The following is a 20,456-nucleotide window of genomic DNA, read 5'->3' as shown; positions in this document are numbered from 1 at the left end:
AGGCTTACCTGAGAGTCCCCGTGACAGAGTCAGAAGCGACTCGGACCTATACTCTCTGGCCCCGAGAAGTGGATTTTAGATTCCCTTTTCCCTTCCCTTCACACCTTTTAGATAATTTAAATAAAGTTTTTTTTATTATACCCACTCTCTCGTGTGTCTGGTCATTGGGGTGTTCTTGGGACCTCCTCGAGGTGGAAACTAGGGAGGGGCGAGACTCCCGACATCTGTGGTCCGCTCCGACCTGTGACATAAAGCTGAATATGAATACAGTGAGTCTATGTAAAATGTAGATGCTCCGAAACAATCATCGACAGTAAGAACTAAAGACATAAGTTTCTCTCTTTTACAGATCAAAGCTACATAAAAATACACAACTTTTAAATTGGGAGAGTTTGATCATATGCTAAACCTAAAATAAAAAACTGCAGTGGCAAAACATGAGAGACCTTAACATTCTGTGATCTAAACGTGCACAATGAGGTCTCATTATAATGCCTCCTCTAAAAGAGAGACCTGGGCTCTCTCTCTGCTTGTTCTTCAGTTGTGCCCTGTCACAAGCACAGCAGTTAATCTACATTGCTCACCGATGAAATAAGACTATGGCTTGACAAAAATTCGCTTTGAAATAGGAGCATTGATAAAGAGGACTCGTTAACGTTGAGGGCGTACAATATCAATGGTTCATAAAACTTAGAGTGGAACCGGTATCAATTCCCATCCCTATTTATATGTATGGCTAATATTGACATTTTAAACCTCTTTTTGTGAGGGGTAAAATATTTTGGTATGAGGCAGATTGCTAACATTAGCTAGCTAGCTTTGCTAACATCACTTACACATAACGTTAGCTTATCTTTCTTTGTGCTTCCTTTCCAAGTGACGATAAAAGTTTGACGTAGTCCCCACCATCTCTGAAATCGAAGCACTGCAGAATTTACAAGAAGCTGTATGCTTTCTTCTGGATGTTGTTTTACAAATATTTTCTTTATGATTTTTGTAGCCCGAATTTTATTACTGAAGATTTTGCAGACATCTTCTCTTGCTCCCAGACAACCACAACTCACTTTCTTGGGAGTACGAGTGAAAGGGGGCAGGGATGGGTGACAGCGTAACAAAAATACATACAGTATTGTTCAAAATAATAGCAGTACAATGTGACTAACCAGAATAATCAAGGTTTTTCGTATATTTTTTTATTGCTACGTGGCAAACAAGTTACCAGTAGGTTCAGTAGATTCTTAGAAAACAAATGAGACCCAGCATTCATGATATGCACGCTCTTAAGGCTGTGCAATTGGGCAATTAGTTGAATTAGTTGAAAGGGGTGTGTTCAAAAAAATAGCAGTGTGGCATTCAATCACTGAGGTCATCAATTTTGTGAAGAAACAGGTGTGAATCAGGTGGCCCCTATTTAAGGATGAAGCCAACACTTGTTGAACATGCATTTGAAAGCTGAGGAAAATGGGTCGTTCAAGACATTGTTCAGAAGAACAGCGTACTTTGATTAAAAAGTTGATTAGAGAGGGGAAAACCTATAAAGAGGTGCAAAAAATGATAGGCTGTTCAGCTAAAATGATCTCCAATGCCTTAAAATGGAGAGCAAAACCAGAGAGACGTGGAAGAAAACGGAAGACAACCATCAAAATGGATAGAAGAATAACCAGAATGGCAAAGGCTCAGCCAATGATCACCTCCAGGATGATCAAAGACAGTCTGGAGTTACCTGTAAGTACTGTGACAGTTAGAAGACGTCTGTGTGAAGCTAATCTATTTTCAAGAATCCCCCGCAAAGTCCCTCTGTTAAAAAAAAGGCATGTGCAGAAGAGGTTACAATTTGCCAAAGAACACATCAACTGGCCTAAAGAGAAATGGAGGAACATTTTGTGGACTGATGAGAGTAAAATTGTTCTTTTTGGGTCCAAGGGCCACAGGCGGTTTGTGAGACGACCCCCAAACTCTGAATTCAAGCCACAGTACACAGTGAAGACAGTGAAGCATGGAGGTGCAAGCATCATGATATGGGCATGTTTCTCCTACTATGGTGTTGGGCCTATTTATCGCATACCAGGGATCATGGATCAGTTTGCATATGTTAAAATACTTGAAGAGGTCATGTTGCCCTATGCTGAAGAGGACATGCCCTTGAAATGGTTGTTTCAACAAGACAATGACCCAAAACACACTAGTAAACGGGCAAAGTCTTGGTTCCAAACCAACAAAATTAATGTTATGGCGTGGCCAGCCCAATCTCCAGACCTTAATCCAATTGAGAACTTGTGGGGTGATATCAAAAATGCTGTTTCTGAAGCAAAACCAAGAAATGTGAATGAATTGTGGAATGTTGTTAAAGAATCATGGAGTGGAATAACAGCTGAGAGGTGCCACAAGTTGGTTGACTCCATGCCACACAGATGTCAAGCAGTTTTAAAAAACTGTGGTCATACAACTAAATATTAGTTTAGTGATTCACAGGATTGCTAAATCCCAGAAAAAAAAAATGTTTGTACAAAATAGTTTTGAGTTTGTACAGTCAAAGGTAGACACTGCTATTTTTTTGAACACACCCCTTTCAACTAATTGCCCAATTGCACAGCCTTAAGAGCGTGCATATCATGAATGCTGGGTCTTGTTTGTTTTCTGACAATCTACTGAACCTACTGGTAACTTGTTTGCCACGTAGCAATAAAAAATATACTAAAAACCTTGATTATTCTGGTTAGCCACATTGTACTGCTATTATTTTGAACAATACTGTATTTAGCAATGACCAATGAGTCATGTTATTGCTTGGATTTGAATCAGTACGTTTTACATTCAATAAAAGCAAGGATGTTAACAAAAAATTAGACAACAAAAACTGGCAATTTAGTGATATTTCCAGTTATGGTCTTGACTGGTCTTGAAAATGTCCGAGACCAACAAGACCGAGTACAAATGCATCAAAAAGTGGTCTAGAGTCCAATGCTTGTGTACTACAACAGGCACATAAGATTGAACCAGTGAGTTTAGGTATCTTGGTGCTGTGCCAGTGGTCGTATTGTAGACAAGGATCAGTACCTTGAATTTGATGCGAGCGGCTACTGGTAGCCAGTGTAACCTGATGAGGAGGGGAGTAACGCGAGCTTTTTTTTGGCTCATTCAAGACAACCCTGGCTCCTGCATTCTGGATCAGTTGCAAAGGCTTGATGGTACATGCAGGAAGGCCCACCAGGAGAGCATTACAGAAGTCCAGTCTGGAGAGAACAAGAGCTTGGACAGGAAGTTTGGTGGCTTGCTCTGACAGGAAGGGACCAATCTTCTTAATGTTGTATTAGGCAAATCTGCAAGACCGGGTTGTTGTAGCAATGTGGTCTGTGAAGCTTAACTGATGATCCATCTCAACTCCTAGGTTTCTGGCTGTCCTGGAAGAAGTCATGGTTGACGAACCCAGCTGTATAGAGAATTTGTGATGAAACTATGGGTTAGCTGGAATCATAAGGAGTTCTGTCTTAGTAAGGTTGAGCTGAAGGTGATGGTCATTCATCCAGCTAGAAATGTCACTCACACAGGCTAAAATGCAAGTAGCTACCTGTCGGGTCATCTGGTTGGAATGGGAAGTAGAGTTGGGTGTCATCAGCATAGCAGTGATAAGAAAAGTCATGAGGAGAGAGAGTGTGCATAGGTCATTGTGAAGTTATCCTCAGTCTGCGGTGTGGAGAATTGGTCAATGATGGTTCTTGTCTTATTTCTGAAGAAAACTGCAAAGTCGAGTTGATGGAGAAGAAGGTGGAGCCAGATTAAGAAGAGAAGAGAAAATTTTGAAGAGTTTCCAAGCATCTCAACAGTTGTTAATTTTGTTGTGGTAGTAGGATGTTTTAGCAGTGAAGACATTTGCAGAGAAGCAAGAGAGAAGAGACTGATACACTCTGAGGTCGGTAGAGTTTCTTGATTTATGCCATTTCCTCTCTGCAGCCCTGAGTTTAGAATGATGTTCATGGAGAACCTCGGACAGACAGGGGGCAGATGGGGTGGTGCATGCTGGTCTAGATGACAGTCAGTGGGCAAAAATTGTTCAACCAAGAGGTTAGAGTGGAGCAAAGAGTGTCCGTAGCACTGTTCATGTCCAGAGCTGAAAACTGAAAGAGTGAAGGAAGTGAGGATTCCGCTGAAGCGTAGGTTCCGCTGAAAGGTGACCTGTGCTGGAGTGTGTGCCGCTTCAGGAGTAAGTGCTAGGTTAGCAGTAATGAGGAAGTGGTCTGAGGTGTGCAGTGGAGCAACTGAAGAGTTGTCCACAGAGCAACAGCGCATGTTGATGAGGTCCAGTTGGTTACCTGATTTGTGAGTCATTGTAGTAGACACTTGCTTGAGGTCAAATGAGGCGAACGGTGTTGAAGTCAGCAGCCTGGGTTTTATCTAGGTAGATGTTGAAGTCACCAAGCAGTACCAGAGGAGTACCATCTTCAGGAAAGTTTGATAGCAGCACATCCAACTTCTCCAAGAAGTCTCCCAACTGACCTGGGGGATGATAAATGACCACAAAGTGGATTTTAACTGGGTGGGTTACAGTAATGGCATGTGATTCAAATGAACCGTTACCTGTAGGTGTTGGTTGCAGACCAAATTTCCATTCTTTTGATGAAAGGAGACCATTTCCTCCACCCCTCCCAGTCATACGAGGAGTGTGGGAACAAGTGAAATTATTGAAGAGGGGTGCGGGAGTGGCAGTGTCTTCAGGTTTGATCAAAGTCTCAGTCAGTGCCATGAGGTTGAGAAAGGAATGAGTAGCATTAGATTTTGAAATAGTGAAAACAGCCATGAGAAATCATGACCAGTGCATCACTACTCTGTTTATCTATTTTCAGTAGGGATGCACCGAAATTTCGGCCACCAAAATTTTTCGACCGAAAATGGCCTTTTCGGTTTTCGGCCGATAGACTTTTATCACCGAAACAACACGGCCGAAATGTTGTGATGACGCAAACAGAAACCGCGACCTGCACGTGCACCAGCATAGCGCAGACCACAAGCTCCACGCGACATTCACTTAACAACAGTGAGAACACTCTCTCTTCTTATTCCTTTATTCGCAGCACTAAAGCGTCTCCTAACAAAGAGATTGAGACGGACCAAGAAGTAAAAACAAAGAAAAGTACTTATAGAGTCTGTTAGCACACGTCTCACTGAGATCTTTTCGGATCCTCTGCACTTCATCGCGAATGTGCTTGATCCACGTTATAATGACCATTACTTGGATGCGGAAATAAGGCAGCGCGCACGAGAAATGATCCAGGCCGCGCTGGATGCAGAGAACCCGCGTGGAGACAGAGAAGCGCCAAGCGCAGGAGACAGATCATTCTTATACACACACACAAACATATATACATACATAATATCAGATTGTAGCCATATTTATGCTAGATTTTCTGCTAGATTTCTGCTTTAATTTGATAGAAATGTTTATTTATGCCCTGGCCCTATTTAAATACACTCTCTCAAATATTTCTCAAATGTCAGGCAGATGACAAGCTCAACTGCTCAACAGCTAGATGGTTATCTGTCTGAAGTCCCCATCCCCAGAAGTGATAACAGTCTTGCCAACTGGAGAAGTAATGCACTTTCTAGTCCTACATAGAAAAATTTCAAATACACTTCACCTAAATGCACTTTGTTTTTATGAGAGAACTGTTCATTTTAAAACCTTTCTGCAGGCCAGTAGGCCTGTACATTATTATTAAATATACACGAGTGGGATAAATTTTTAGTTTGAATTTTATTTTACACTGTGCATTGTTGCAATGTGCTTAATAAATATTTACATCATTTGTAATTATGTATTTTTATGTTTTTTTTTTTATAAGTTATGTAATTGTAATTATCTTTGAAACTTTCATATTAATTTATGCAATTGCAATGTCTTAATTTTAGTAAAGTTAGTACACGGTCATAGCAATAAATGCAATGGTACTAATAATTGGCATAATTTATTTCGGTGTTTCGGTTTCGGTTTTCGGCCTTGGTTTTCTCTTTTTCGGTTTTCGGTTTCGGCCAAGAATTTTCATTTCGGTGCATCCCTAATTTTCAGTGTTGTTTGTCTCTCTGTTTTTTATCTGTAATTTGTCTATTATTTTACTGGTATATCAGATATGTTGTGTGTGGGCCTGTTGATGGCAGACAGTGATTCTCCACATGGTCTTACTCATCTCAAGTCTGGAAAAACTGATGATTTGAGCACTTAGATCCACATGTTAAGAGTGAATGTACTTTGATCTTTTTCTTGTCCTGCAGCTGTGAATTGGTGAAGGATGATGGCATCTGTTAAGGAGCTGCTCGTGGACTCACTGAAGGACTTGGTAGAAGCTGAACTGAAAGAGTTTCATTGGCGCTTAATGAATGCACATCTTAAGTTTATATCAAAGTCTGATATGGAAAGAGCAGAAATATTCGACACAGTGGAAAAAATGGTGGCATGTTATGGACCACATGGAGCTGTGAAGATCATGGTGGACATCCTGAGAAAGATGAAGCAAAATGATCTGGCTGATCAGCTAGAGAATGAACACAAGCAAGGTAACATTTAATTCACTGTGACTGCAACGTGATTACAAGTGTGATGGTTTGACTTAAAACTCTTTTCCTCTTTGGTCGCTCTGCTGATGTGATTGTGTGATAAATGTTTCCCAGTGATTAATTATCTCTTTCTCTCTCACACAGCTCAGGTTGAGGACAATACAAAGGCATCTGTCCCTGTTGGAGGTAATTCACAACATATCTGGAGTAAATATCAATCGCTGTCTTTAAATAACAAGATAAAATATAACTGCAAGCAGCAATTACGGGGCCAGTGACATCAGCTGCAAATCTTATACAAATAAACTTCAAACAGAAGACCATCTGGTAACACTTTTGAATAACCAAGACATATTGATTATTAACTAAGAATTTTCCCTGAACAAACTCCCAAATTGCTGCTTATTAATAGTAGTGTTGTCACGATACCAAAATTATTGTTTCGATACCGATACCTAGTCAAGAATTGCGATTTCGATACTTTTCCAATACTTTTGCTGAAAAGGGAAAATACACTCTCAAATATAATTTCTGTGCTTTATTTTAAAACCGGGAAAACATTCTAATCATATAACACACAAATAAATGAACAGCAGATATATTAAACATTTGAACAAAATATGAAATATAAAAAATAAATTAGAGCACTGACATTCAAGGTAAAGAAAGAATAAATTAAGCAACATTATCTCAGTTATCATAAGAAACATATGAGTAATACATTTATCTTGATTCTGAAATTTGAATAAAAATATGAACAGCGATTATATTAAACAATGTTTTGGAACATTCAAGTAAAAAAAATACATAAATAAAATTTAGCAGCAATATCTCAGATATCGTAACTTATTCTGTCAGTTTTGCAATTTTTTTTTTTAGAGGAGAAAACTCAGCCAGTAAGCTTTAATTTGCGTCATCTTTTTCTACCAGTCGTGGACTGGCGGCCAAAGTATCAATTTTGCTTGCACATGCAGCCTAGTGATGCGTGGGTCGGGTTTTTTTCCAACCCTTTAGTAAAGCCACTAATGCAGCCATCTCGCTGTAGTGCTTTTTTTGCTGCTTGCGTGAGGAGAAAAAACACAGACGTCCATAGGGAGGCACTGGAAGCATGTGTTGCGCACACACCAACATGAAATATGTCTCTTACAAATCAGGAACACAGTCATTCTTTGAAGTATCGATACTAATAAATTTAGGAATCGTGACGTTTTTAATTTCTGAGAATAAGGCATTAATATGTGATTTATAATTACTAATAATCTGTTAATATGTAAGTAATGTGCATGATAATAAGCAATTAGTTAAAAGAGAGAATTGATCCATAAAATAAAGTGTTACCATTAATGTTGACCAATGGGTGGCACTGACACCAGTCATCTGGCACTCTCACTATCATCGATCCATGATTACAGTCACACATGGAAAGTTCATTTAAGCAAGTCAAAACCTTTTAATAATAATAAAGCCTCACAAACTGATGTGATGTGCTAAATGAATCATCAGCTTTTAACAACATTAGGCAGCATTGCCTAGAGATGATCTCAATCACATCTAAAGCACATAAAACATATTCAGAAATTTTTAAATTGAAACCAAATTTTTTGGGATGGTCTGTGCTGTTTTCAGCAGTATGAATTTACATTAGTTATTAATAATGCTGATCATCCTGATGAAAAAAAAATATTCAATTTGTTTAATGGTTTATCAGTCTAATGTATTTGTTTATAATTATAGAACTGAAAAACTTCTTGAAAACTCACAAAAACAACATGAAGAAGAAAGCAAAATTTATTTTTGAGGGCAACAAAGAAAACGACATGGATCTTGAAACTGTGTACACAGAACTGTTCATCACAGAGGGAGATATGAAAGATGTAAATCAGGAACATGAGATTCTGAAGATTGATGATGCTTTCAAGAAAAATAAAACAATGGACAAACTAATAAAATGCAATGATATATTTGCGGAACTGAGGAAAAACAATGAGGAGAAGATTGTGCTGACCAAGGGAGTTGCTGGCATCGGAAAAACTGTCTCTGTGCACAAGTTCATCCTGGACTGGGCAGAAGGAAACACCAATCAGGATATAGACTGTGTCTTCCTGCTTCCATTCAGAGAGATCAACTTAATGTCAAATGAAAATTTCAGTCTCCACGAGATTCTGCTGGAATTTTATCCTGAACTGGAGGAAATGGAGAAATCAAAGTTATATGAAGAACTTAAGATAACATTTATATTCGATGGACTTGATGAGAGTCGCTTGGCTCTAAATTTTAATAGTGGATCTTTGAACAATGTTGAGAAAAAATCATCTGTAGATGTACTGTTTACAAGTCTGGTCAAAAAGAAACTGCTACCATCAGCTCTTGTGTGGGTGACATCACGACCAGCAGCAGCCAATCAGATCCCTCCTCGGTATGTAGGTTTGTTCACAGAGGTGAGAGGATTCACTGACCAACAGAGGGAGGAGTACTTCAGAAAGAGAATCAAAGATGAGACTCAAGCCTCCAGAATCATCTCACACATTAAGATGTCTCGCAGTCTTTACATCATGTGCCATATTCCTGTGTTCTGTTGGATCACAGCCACAGTACTTCAGGATATTCTCATCAAGAATAATACAGAAAACATCAGCACAACACTCACTGAAATGTACATTCACTTCCTGCGGATACAGATGAACACAAAGAGCCAGAAGTATGATAAAAAAGAACAAAGACAACGTACAAAGCTCTTGCGTTCAAATAAAAAAATGATCCTGAAATTAGCCAAACTAGCATTTAAACAGCTGAAGAAGGAAACCATTGTGTTCTATGAGAAAGATCTGAAAGAATGTGGTATTGATGTGAGTAAAGACACTGAGTTCACAGGAATGATCGCTGAAATCTTTAGGATGGAAGATGGACTTTATAAGACAAAGGTCTTCTGCTTTGTGCATCTGAGTGTTCAGGAGTTTCTTGCTGCATTGCATGTGTTCATCTGCTACCTGAACAAGAACATGCGAGACCTTCTGTTTTTCTTTAAAGATTCAGAAACTACAGCCAGACAAATGCTTCACTTCATCTTTAGAAATGTCACATTTCAAGACTTAATAAAGCGAGCCACTGATAAAGCCATGCAGAGTAAGAGAGGACATCTGGACCTGTTCCTGAGGTTTCTGATGGGAATTTCACTGGAATCCAGTCAGAAACGGCTCAAAGGCCTGATCACACACACTGAAGACACCACAGAGAGCATCACACAAATATGTGAACACATTAAAGAAATTCAAAAAGGTGACATCTCAAATGAAGCATCAGTCAACCTATTTTACTGCTTACTTGAACTGAAAGATAATTCATTATATGATGAAATCCAGACATACCTCAGTTCAGATGAACATCCTGGAAGAGACCTCTCATCTTCAATGTGCACAGTGTTGACCTACATACTGCTGATGTCGGAGAAGGTGCTGGAAGAGTTTAACCCAAAGAGGTTCACGTCAAAACAAGCAGACTACAAGAGACTTATTCCAGCTGTGAGATGCTGCAGAAAAGCCTTGTAATAATTTCACTGACTGCTGTTTTGTTCTACATCACCAAATAATTACATATTTTTATATGTCCAGATTATGAAGACTACAATAAATTATTGCAGAATGACTGAACATTAGAAAATAATCTGGTTAAACATTCTCTTTTGGCAGATTTCACAGTTGTTGTTTTGATGAAACATGCTGTGAAACAGTGTCTTCTGCTCTACAATCAAACTCTCGTCTGACAGAGCTGGACCTGAGCAGCAATCACCTGCAGGATTCAGGAGTGAAGCTGCTGTCTGATGGCCTGAAGAGTTCACACTGTCAACTGAACATACTAAGGTATGACATTCACATTCACTGAATCACTGATTAAATATGTGGATGAATAGGTGTTTCTTAACTATACTGCCCTACAAAGGCAAAAGACCTCGGTAAAGTGTGAAACTGAGCAAAATTAATAAAGTTTTTTTTTATTAAATTAATTAATTCAATGTTTTAGTAATAAAAATTATCTCATACGTGAAAAAATTGTGACCTCAAACTTGACCCCCCCCAATTTAGAAGTTAATGTGCACTGCCTTTGTATTGTCTGCAAAACGTTAAAAGTCACACCAAAGCAAAAGGCAGTAGCTTCCATATTATCAATAATTGGTTGCTGATTACCATTTAAAAAATCCTCATAGTGATACCTGTATAAAATATAGTGATTATGGGCTGTCTCATATAGGGTATTGCATTAAGTAATATGACTGTAATAACTTTTTTTTATTGTAACAAGCAGACTAAAAGTTAAACTTGAGTGGATACCATGGATACCAGTTTATTTGCTATGCTTAGTAAAGTAAAAGAATGGTAGACATAGCATAGTTGATTTTATTTATTTGTATGAAATGGCCTTAAATATTAAAAGAACATATAGCCATACCAAATAGCCACATGACCACAGAATGATTTGTGGATTGATGTGAACACCAACAAATGGAAATAATACTCAGAATGCATGGATTGATTTTATTGGGTTACAAGAAAAGGTAGGAAATGGATTTAATTGCGAAGTGTTAGTAGGCTACTGATTTTATGATCGATCATGCTAGCTATGGCATTCGAGTCCACACATCCAACTAGAAGTGACAGCCTGATGAAAAATCTGCATTACAAAAAGAAAAAAAAATCTTCAAAGGTTTTTTACAATTATGTATTGCTTCCAATGTATCTAGTCTTTACAGTGGTTTGTTACAGTGGGTTGGCAACCTATATGGGTATTACCGACTCGGTTAACTGCAAGTCAGTCGCGTGTTAAAATCATTTGCCAAACTACCGCCACGTGGCGCAAAGAGACAGATTGCAAAATGAATGTAATTGTAAACTGAGATAAAAGAAGGAAGTGAAACAACAATAACATTATGACACAACATTGTATATAACATGAATTCTTGCTGAATATGCAGTTACATTTCAGGCTTATGGCATGAATTGTACTCGTGATGGAGGCTCCAGTCAGAATCACACCGCTCCGCTCATCCTTTGCTCGGCAGTGTGTCTCTGTCAGACTCGGGCGAGGGTTGAGCCACTCTGAACTACGGGAGCCTGAGTGGTGCATTGGTTGATGTTAAAGGTCCCCTTCTTTATGATTCCATGTTTTAAACTTTAGTTAGTGTGTAATGTTGTTGTTAGAGTATAAATAATATCTGTAAAATTCTAAAGCTCAAAGTTCAATGCCAAGCGAGCTATTTGATTTAACAGAATTCGCCTACAAAAAACAACCCGTTTGGACTACAGCCCTCTAGTTCCTGCAGTAATAACGTCACTAAAACAGTTTTTTTGACTAACCACCGCCCACATGAATTCAAAAACAGGGGGGCTTGGCCTTGTTGCGCTCCGACGGAGAAGGAGGAAGAGCTGTTTGTGTTTGTCGCCATGTTGTTGAAACGATGTTTTTTTTCATCTTTGAGTCCAATCATCTTTGTTTGGGCTTCCCAGGAACGCTGTACTTTGAGATTAATGGTTACAATTTATGTTTAACCCGGTTCCCGAAAATTATAATGCACATGTAAAACTATGTGCAGCTCATTTTGCTGAGGACAGCTTGCTGAGGACAACTTTCTCAATCTCAATCAGTTTAATGCTGGACTTGCACAAAGATTATTCTTGAAAGATGGAGCAGTTCCCTCTTTGTCTGGAGAAGGCGTTGTTTATGGACCACAACCGGTAAGTGTATTTTATTATTTAAGTTGGTGCGTTTAACAGTTTCTGTAACTTATTACACAAAGGGCAACGCTGTTTAGCTTTGTTAACTAGATGTTAGGACTGTGCAAAAAAACAAATGCGGTTTTCATGCGCATCTCGTCAGTAAAAACGCTCCTCCTATGACTATAAATACATCTCCAGTACGTGCGTTCTAGCCCAATCGCGTTACCAGGAGGGCAGCCTGCTCTCAGCTGCTGTCGAATCACAACACAGGAACCACTGGCCCAATCAGAACCCGTTACGTATTTCTGAAGGAGAGGCTTTATAGAATAAGGAAGACATCAGCCCGTTTTTGTGACAGTGAAAACAGCAGTATACAGATAGGTGAATTGTGTGAAAAATACTGTTTTTTTACACGCGAAACATGAACACATGTTATATTGCACATTGTAAACACAATCAAAGCTTCAAAAAAGCGCGTAAAACGGGACCTTTAAAAAGAAAACCAATTTTCATTCAAACAAATTTATGTAAATTACAAATTCGAGTTAATTGATAAAATCGATTTATCACCCAGCCCTACTTGCTTTCATATTATTTAATGAAAATAAAAAATGCAACTGCATTTAAATGCAGGTGTGTAAAATATGTGCAAGATTTGCACTGCATGTGTGATGGTAGATGTGCAGCTTTTATTCTTATTTATTTTATCTTCATTACAAATCTTGTTTGGTTTCATTTTGGAAAATTGCATGTAAAAAATAATTTTCTTTGTAATGCAAAATGTGAATTAATATTCATATGCAAGTATTTGTGCAAAAATTATGGTCTCACTTTATATTAGGTGGCCTTAACTACTATGTACTTACATAAAAAAATAAGTACAATGTACTTATTGTGTCCATATTGTATTGTAAAACACTTTTGCTGCTGTTTAGGTGGGATGGGGGTAAGGTTAGGGAGAGGGTTGAAGGTATGGGGAAGTTTAAGGGTGGGTTAAGGTGTAAAGTATGGGTTAACAGTGTAATTATAAATGTAATTACAGAAATTAAATACAGATGTAATTACATGTAGTTTTTTTTAAATATAAGTACAATGTAAAAACATATATGTACACAATAAGTACATCGTACTAAATTATTAATTAAAATGTAAGTACATAGTAGTTAAGGCCACTTAATATAAAGTGGGTCCAAAATTATTAATTCACATTAATGACATGGCGCATTAATATTCAACATTCAACAATCTGTGAATGTTGCATTTCTCTGTCGGAGAGAGCCAGCACTGTGAATTTCATCTCGCAGCAGACAAGAAAACATTTGTCTCATTTTTCACAATTATTAGGCTACTTCTGCATGTACTTTGTGGCAAACTTAATGCATGTGCTTGAGCGCGGAATATATTAAGAGATTTGATTATGTAAATTTAATATAAACCTCTGATTAGTTGAATATAACAAATGAATGACTAGAACTAGAAAAATCTTACGTGGGGACAGACCATTTTTTTGTCTTAACCAAAACAACAGTCCTATATAAACCAGTTCAGCAACTTTGAAAGCCTCATAAGACAATGTCCATATGAAAGAGCAATTCACACCTTCATCTTGACCCCCACAAGCCACACATAACTAACCCCAAAAACCCAACCCCCTCCAGCTGAACAGAATTCGGTCTGTGTTTTGGCTGTGAGGAACGGTGTGTTACTGGGCTGAAACATGCCTGCACTCAGCAGCACTACTCTTTGTATTCATTATATTCTCGCAGCCCATATTATTATTTTCACAAGATCATAATAATAATAACAAATCATCAATTAATAATTAATAATTATTTTCCGAAAATCATTGTTATTTGTTATCGTGGATGTTTGCGGAAGGCTTTAAGACCAAGCGGAGTCCTCTGTTCCCACCTCACAGCGCATGGGTCTCCGAGGCTTCACTGTGTCACGGTTTTCGCTGCCTGAAGGAATACGGAGTCGAGGATAAACGGAATAAGGCTTTTAATATATACCATTCATGGAGCACAGCGATAGACACACGTAAGTCAGTGATTTAGTCACAAGTGAGGAGACCCGAAAAAACAGAACTGAAAGGACAAGGCTTATAATTCCCCGAGGATAATTGGGGAAACACCGGTGGATGGCATGACTAAATTAACAGGGACATGGAACACATGAGGAATAGAATAGACACACCTGGGAACTAATCAAACCAAACACGGAAAGACAGAAACTGGGTCACGGGCAAAAACACACTAAATGAGTCCAGGTGTGACAGTACTCCCCCCTCCCGGTAGGTGCGTCCTCGCACCGTAGAAACAACAGAGGGAGGCGTGGGTGGGAACTTGGGAGGAGGTTCCGGTGGAGGACGGACTCCCAGGAGGGGGCCAGCAGACAGGGACCACAGAAGGAGGAACCAGGGAGGAGACGACGGAGGAAGGAGCCAGGGAGGAGACAGGAGAAGGAGGAGCCAGATGGTCCACCAGAGACCAGCCAGGACGGAGATCCAAGGTGGAGTCGACGGCGGGAGGAGCCATGGTGAAGGAAGGGTCGACGACACCAGGGGGCCGACAGGCGGAGACTGCACCGGTGGGTGAGGAGCCCAAGATGGAGCAGCACAGCCGCAGAGCCAGGGGGACGTCGAGGTTCCGGAGGGCCTAGGTGGAGCAGAAGGCTCAGGCGACCAAGGCGGAGGCGGGGTCCTGGCAGACCGCTGTGGAGCCGGAGCGACCGAGGATGGAGGTGGAACCGGAGGGAAGGAGGAGCCTGACAGAGCCGGAGGGATGGAAAGACGAGGTGGAACCGGAGGAGTGGAGTCCCGAGGCGGCGGATGGTCGACGACTGACCAAGGTGGAGCCGGAGGGACGAGGGAGCCCGGTGGAGCAGGTGGGATGACAGGCCACGGTGGAGACGAGGGAGCTAAGAGCCAAGGCGGAGCCGCTGGGTCGAAGGACCGAGGAGGAGTCCAGGGCTCGGAGGCTGGAGGCGGAGACAGGGCCTTAACGCGCCAAGGCGGAGCTGGAAACTGGCAGTCCAGCGGCGAACCATCGCGCCCCAATGGCACGGACTGAGGGTGAGCTGCGGGACTGACTGGCACCAGCAGGGATGGCGAGGAACTGGCTGGTCTAGGAGGAGGAGAGAGGAGAAGGATGGGAGGAAGGACAGGAGGATCAGGACTGGACGGAACCAGCGAAAGAGGAGTAGAGGGACCAGCAGGTTTGGGAGGAGGCGGGAGAGGGAGGCTGGGAGGGAATACAGGAGACACAGAAAAATCATGGCTGGGCGGAACCAGCGGAGACACAGAAAATTCAGAGCTGGGCGGAACCAGCGGAGACACAGAAGATTCAGAGCTGGGCGGAACCAGCGGAGACACAGAAGATTCAGAGCTGGGCGGAACCAGCGGAGACACAGAAGATTCAGAGCTGGGCGGAACCAGCGGAGACACAGGAAACTCAGGGCTGGGCGGAACCAGCGGAGAAACAGAAAACTCAGGGCTGGGCGGAACCAGCGGAGAAACAGAAGATTCAGAGCTGGGCGGAACCAGCGGAGATACAGGAAACTCAGGGCTGGGCGGAATAAGGCTTTTAATATATACCATTCATGGAGCACAGCGATAGACACACGTAAGTCAGTGATTTAGTCACAAGTGAGGAGACCCGAAAAAACAGAACTGAAAGGACAAGGCTTATGTACAAAAGGATAATTGGGGAAACACCGGTAGATGGCATGACTAAATTAACAGGGACATGGAACACATGAGGAATAGAATAGACACACCTGGGAACTAATCAAACCAAACACGGAAAGACAGAAACTGGGTCACGGGCAAAAACACACTAAATGAGTCCAGGTGTGACACACTGTCTGCGGTTTGACTTTACTGAATCAGATTGAGGCGAATACAACTTATTGATCATGAGCCCAACATTTAGCAAGCAGGAAAGCATTCATTCTACCTGAAGGAAGACGAATTTTATTGAGCCAATGCTGTTAAATAGAGAGAGAGAGAGAGAGAGAGAGAGAGAGAGAGAGAGAGAGAGAGAGAAAGAGAACCAGTCTAGGGCTACATTCTTAAACTTGGAGCTCATTATATTGAAGTGCAAATCCAAACACCAGAAATGTTATGCATTTTATGAATAATGAAATGTTATGAAAAGTATGCATTTTATTTATTCACATGCAGTATGGTTGTTGGTATTTAGCAGTTAAAAACTATTTTTAAACTTGAATTTAAATACTATTAAACTAACTTTAAATTCTCAAGGAGTTTATAAGTAAAAAAAATTATAAAATGTCACAGGGCATGTTAAATAGTCTAAATGAACTTGTGTTAATAATATAATAATATATAATTAGAACTAACAATATAATTAGATTCTTTAAAAATGAACAATTCCTGTATGAAATGGGACAGTAACCTTTATATCAAACATTTTTAAATCGTCCACAGCTGAGCATCGCGGGAGGCTGATCAAGTCATTTTCAGATGCAATAAAAAAAAATAAAAAAAACCTGTATAGCCTATATTAGGCCCCGGCTCTGCTCTGAAGTATAGAATTTTAACGCATTAATTGCCTATTTTCATTTGCTGCATGTCTTCTTTATTTTTTAATTTTTTAAACACGCTAAAAAATAAATTAAGATTGTCAGAGGAAAAAATATATGTCGTCTATAGTTGCATTTTAACTGATTCATCACCTATTCTCTGTTTGCTGCATGTTTTTTTTTTTAACACGCTAAAAAATAAATCAGAGTTTGTGAGAGGAAAAAATATAAGTCAGCTATCAGTAGGGATGTGTACCAAAACCCGGTATTAAACTGGCCCCGGGGCTAAATTATGAAAGATCGTATCAGTAAGATCTGACGCTATTGGTTCTGCTTTCGGTACTGGAACAAGGGGAAAAAAATAATGTACTATGTATTTTTGTTTAATGTTATCGTGCACATCTTATCTCACCAATAAGATGTGCACTTATCTTATCTGCGCTCCGCAGAGGCTGTCTGTCAGTCACACAAACACACACACACACACACATACACACACACACACACTCCACAACGAGCTGGCACACGCATTAATGTAAACTCCTGCTTAATAATAAAGGGTGACGATGGCGAAGAGATTCGCTGAACGTTATCGTGCACAATATATCTCATCAAACATTTCTAATGTGCGATCATATTAAGACGTTCGTCTGTGAGGTCTGCGATTTCTAAAAATAATAAAACCTATATTTCCCTCAAGACTATGTTTTTGTGGTTGTTTTAATTTAAACGTGTCTGCTTCGATTTTAGCCAATTTATTTTCAATAAACTAAAACAAAAATAATAATAAAAAAAGGAAAATGAATACAGCTTGTTAATCAGACTGTAAAAAAAAATACGATGAAAAAGTCATGACAACTGTCACGATCATTAGATGGAGTGCCCATGAGCTTCAGTAGAGGGCACTCCCCTCTGGACCTTTCCACCCATCAACCACCAGATGTCACTTGGACACTAGCACCTTTCATACTGTTGCACCACACCCAAACTACATTACCCATAGTCACTGCATCACAATCACCCTACGACACCTGCACCTCATTTACAAACACATATAAGCAGCACACTCACTCTCACTCACTGCGAAGTCTTGATTTGCTGTGTCTGTCATTTCTGAGCGTTTTCCTTGTGTTTGATCTCTCTGTACCTGACCTTTGGATTGTTTATACCGACTCTGATTCTCTGCTGCCTGCCCCCGACATCTGCTTGTTCCTGTTTTCGATTCTGGTTATACCTATATACCTGACGCTGTTGCTGATCATTGCCTGTCTGACCATTCTCATTAAAAGTTCTGCAAATGGATCCGAACCTCTCTGTCTAATCATTACAGAAGACTTCGCCGAACCAGGATCCAGCAGCTTTCTTGAACCCCAGACCAGGTATGGATTCAGCTAACAGTTCATGCAGCCCTATAAAGGTGCTATGCTCCATCTTTCAATATGGTAGACCAATTGAGCTCTTTGTGGAGGATTCCATTCAGTATAGTCACCTTTTGCCTGGGGATGAGGATCTGGTAAAGGACTGTTTCTGGAGTGGTCTTGATACTAGGATAAGCTTGAGTTTACCGGAGGGAGACCCTAGCTGGACCCTGGGACAGTTTATTGACTTTGTGTTGGAGTTTTGTGGCTCTCCCTTTACAGTTGAGGAGGTTATTTCCCCAACGTATCCAGCTCCTATCTGTAAGATGGCCGCCAGCCCAGCGCCACAGCACAAGATGGCCGCCAGCCCAGCGCCACAGCACAAGATGGCCGACTCAACGCCTGAGTCACCAGTCCAGGTGCCACCGATTCGCCGTCATAGAGGACGGAGGACGAGGAGACTGGCGCCTACTGTTCCTCAAGGCCTGGAGAGCGTTCCCGAGCGGGCCGCTGTCGTCCAGGAGGATGTTCCCGAGCGGGCCGCTGCCGTCCAGGAGGACATTCCCGAGCGGACCGCTGCCGTCCCCGAGGTGGTGCCCAATGCTGTTCCAGAGGTCGAGGCGGTGGCCGATTCTGTTCCAGAGACCGAGGTTGTGCCCGATGCCGAGGCGGTACCCGATGCTGTTCTGGAGGTCGAGGTGGTGCTCGATACCGAGGCGGTGCCCGAAGCGGTTCCGGAGGCCGAGGCGGTGCCCGAGGTTGTTTCCGATGCGGTGCCCGAGACCGCTCCTGAGACCGGTCCAGAGACAGTGCCCGAAGCCAAGGCACCTCTGGTCTTCACAGACAGTCCAGAGTCGAGTCAGTTCCCAGTGGACCCTCCAGAGTCGAGTCAGTTCCCAGTGGACCCTCCAGAGTCGAGTCAGTTCCCAGTGGACCCTCCAGAGTCGAGTCAGTTCCCAGTGGACCCTCCAGAGTCGAGTCAGTTCCCAGTGGACCCTCCAGAGTCGAGTCAGTTCCCAGTGGACCCTCCAGAGTCGAGTCAGTTCCCAGTGGACCCTCCAGAGTCAGGGCTAGTCAGTTCCCAGTGGACCCTCCAGAGTCAGGGCTAGTCACCGATGACCCTCCAGAGTCAGGGCTAGTCACCGATGACCCTCCAGAGTCAAGTCAGGTCACCGTTGATCAGGTCCCCGTCTATTTCCCAGAACCTAGTCAGGTCACCGTTGATCAGGTCACCATTGATCAGGTCCCCATCGATTTCCCAGAATCTAGTCAGGTCACCGTTGATCAGGTCACCATTGATCAGGTCCCCGTCGATTTCCCAGAATCTAGTCAGGTCACCGTTGATCAGGTCACCATTGATAAGGTCCCCGTCGATTTCCAAGAACCTAGTCAGGTCACCGTTGATCAGGTCACCATTGATCAGGACCCCGTCGATTTCCAAGAACCTAGTCAGGTCACCGTTGATCAGGTCACCATTGATCAGGACCCCGTCGATTTCCAAGAACCTAGTCAGGTCACAGTTGATCAGGTCCCCGTTGATTTCCCTGAGTCTAGTCAGGTCACCGTTGACCATCCAGAGATGGGTCAAGTCACCTCTAACTCCCAAGAGTCAAGTAAAACAACAGTTAAACTTCATGAGCACAGTCAAGTCACCCTTAACCTCCGTGAACTAAGTCAAGTCACAGGTGATCCTCAAGAACCAAGTCAAGTCACCAATGATCTTCATGAGCAAAGTCAAGTCACCATTAACCTCCGTGAACTAAGTCAAGTCACAGTTGATCCTCAAGAACCAAGTCAAGTCACCAATGATCTTCATGAGCAAAGTCAAGTCAACATTAACCTCCATGAACTAAGTCAAGTCACAGTTGATCCTCAAGAACCAAATCAAGTCACCAACGATTTTCCTGAGTAAAGTCAAGTCATCAATGATCTTCATGAGCAAAGGCAAGTCACCATTAACCTCCGTGAACCAAGTCAAGTCACAGTTGTTCTTCATGAGCACAGTCAAGTCACCAACGATCTTCATGAGCACAGTCAAGTCATCGTTGATATTCATGAACTAAGTCAAGTCACAGTTGATCTTCATGAACCCAGTCAAAACACCACAGATCTACCACAGTCTCGTCACATCTCAGCCGAACTCCCAGAGCCTCGTCCGCCTCAGAGCTCTCGTCCTATCCCATCACGGCCACGGAGGCCGCTATTAACCTGTTTATGTTCACTGTTTCAGTCCCACCTGACCAGACTTGCTTTCCTGTGCCATCAACTCCACTGTGGTGGTCCTCTGCTCCGCCCTGGT

General features: G+C 41.6%; 1 protein-coding gene across 1 annotated transcript in view; it reads left to right on the top strand.

Annotated features, from left to right (window-relative positions):
• LOC113073182 (NACHT, LRR and PYD domains-containing protein 3-like) overlaps positions 1-20,456 on the top strand; it is a 71,364-nt gene that overhangs the window by 16,464 nt on the left and 34,444 nt on the right. The window contains exons 2-5 of the mRNA XM_026246060.1: positions 6,265-6,546; positions 6,691-6,732; positions 8,281-10,087; positions 10,233-10,403. Of these exons, the coding sequence (XP_026101845.1) occupies positions 6,282-6,546; positions 6,691-6,732; positions 8,281-10,087; positions 10,233-10,403 (2,285 nt within the window). The 5' untranslated portion in view covers positions 6,265-6,281. The remainder of the gene's footprint in view (positions 1-6,264; positions 6,547-6,690; positions 6,733-8,280; positions 10,088-10,232; positions 10,404-20,456) is intronic.

The sequence above is a fragment of the Carassius auratus genome, unplaced genomic scaffold (assembly GCF_003368295.1).
Source record: "Carassius auratus strain Wakin unplaced genomic scaffold, ASM336829v1 scaf_tig00011564, whole genome shotgun sequence".
Taxonomy (NCBI): Eukaryota; Metazoa; Chordata; class Actinopteri; order Cypriniformes; family Cyprinidae; genus Carassius; species Carassius auratus.
Note: the sequence above shows the minus strand (reverse complement) of the source record. Positions and strands in the feature narration are given on the sequence as shown.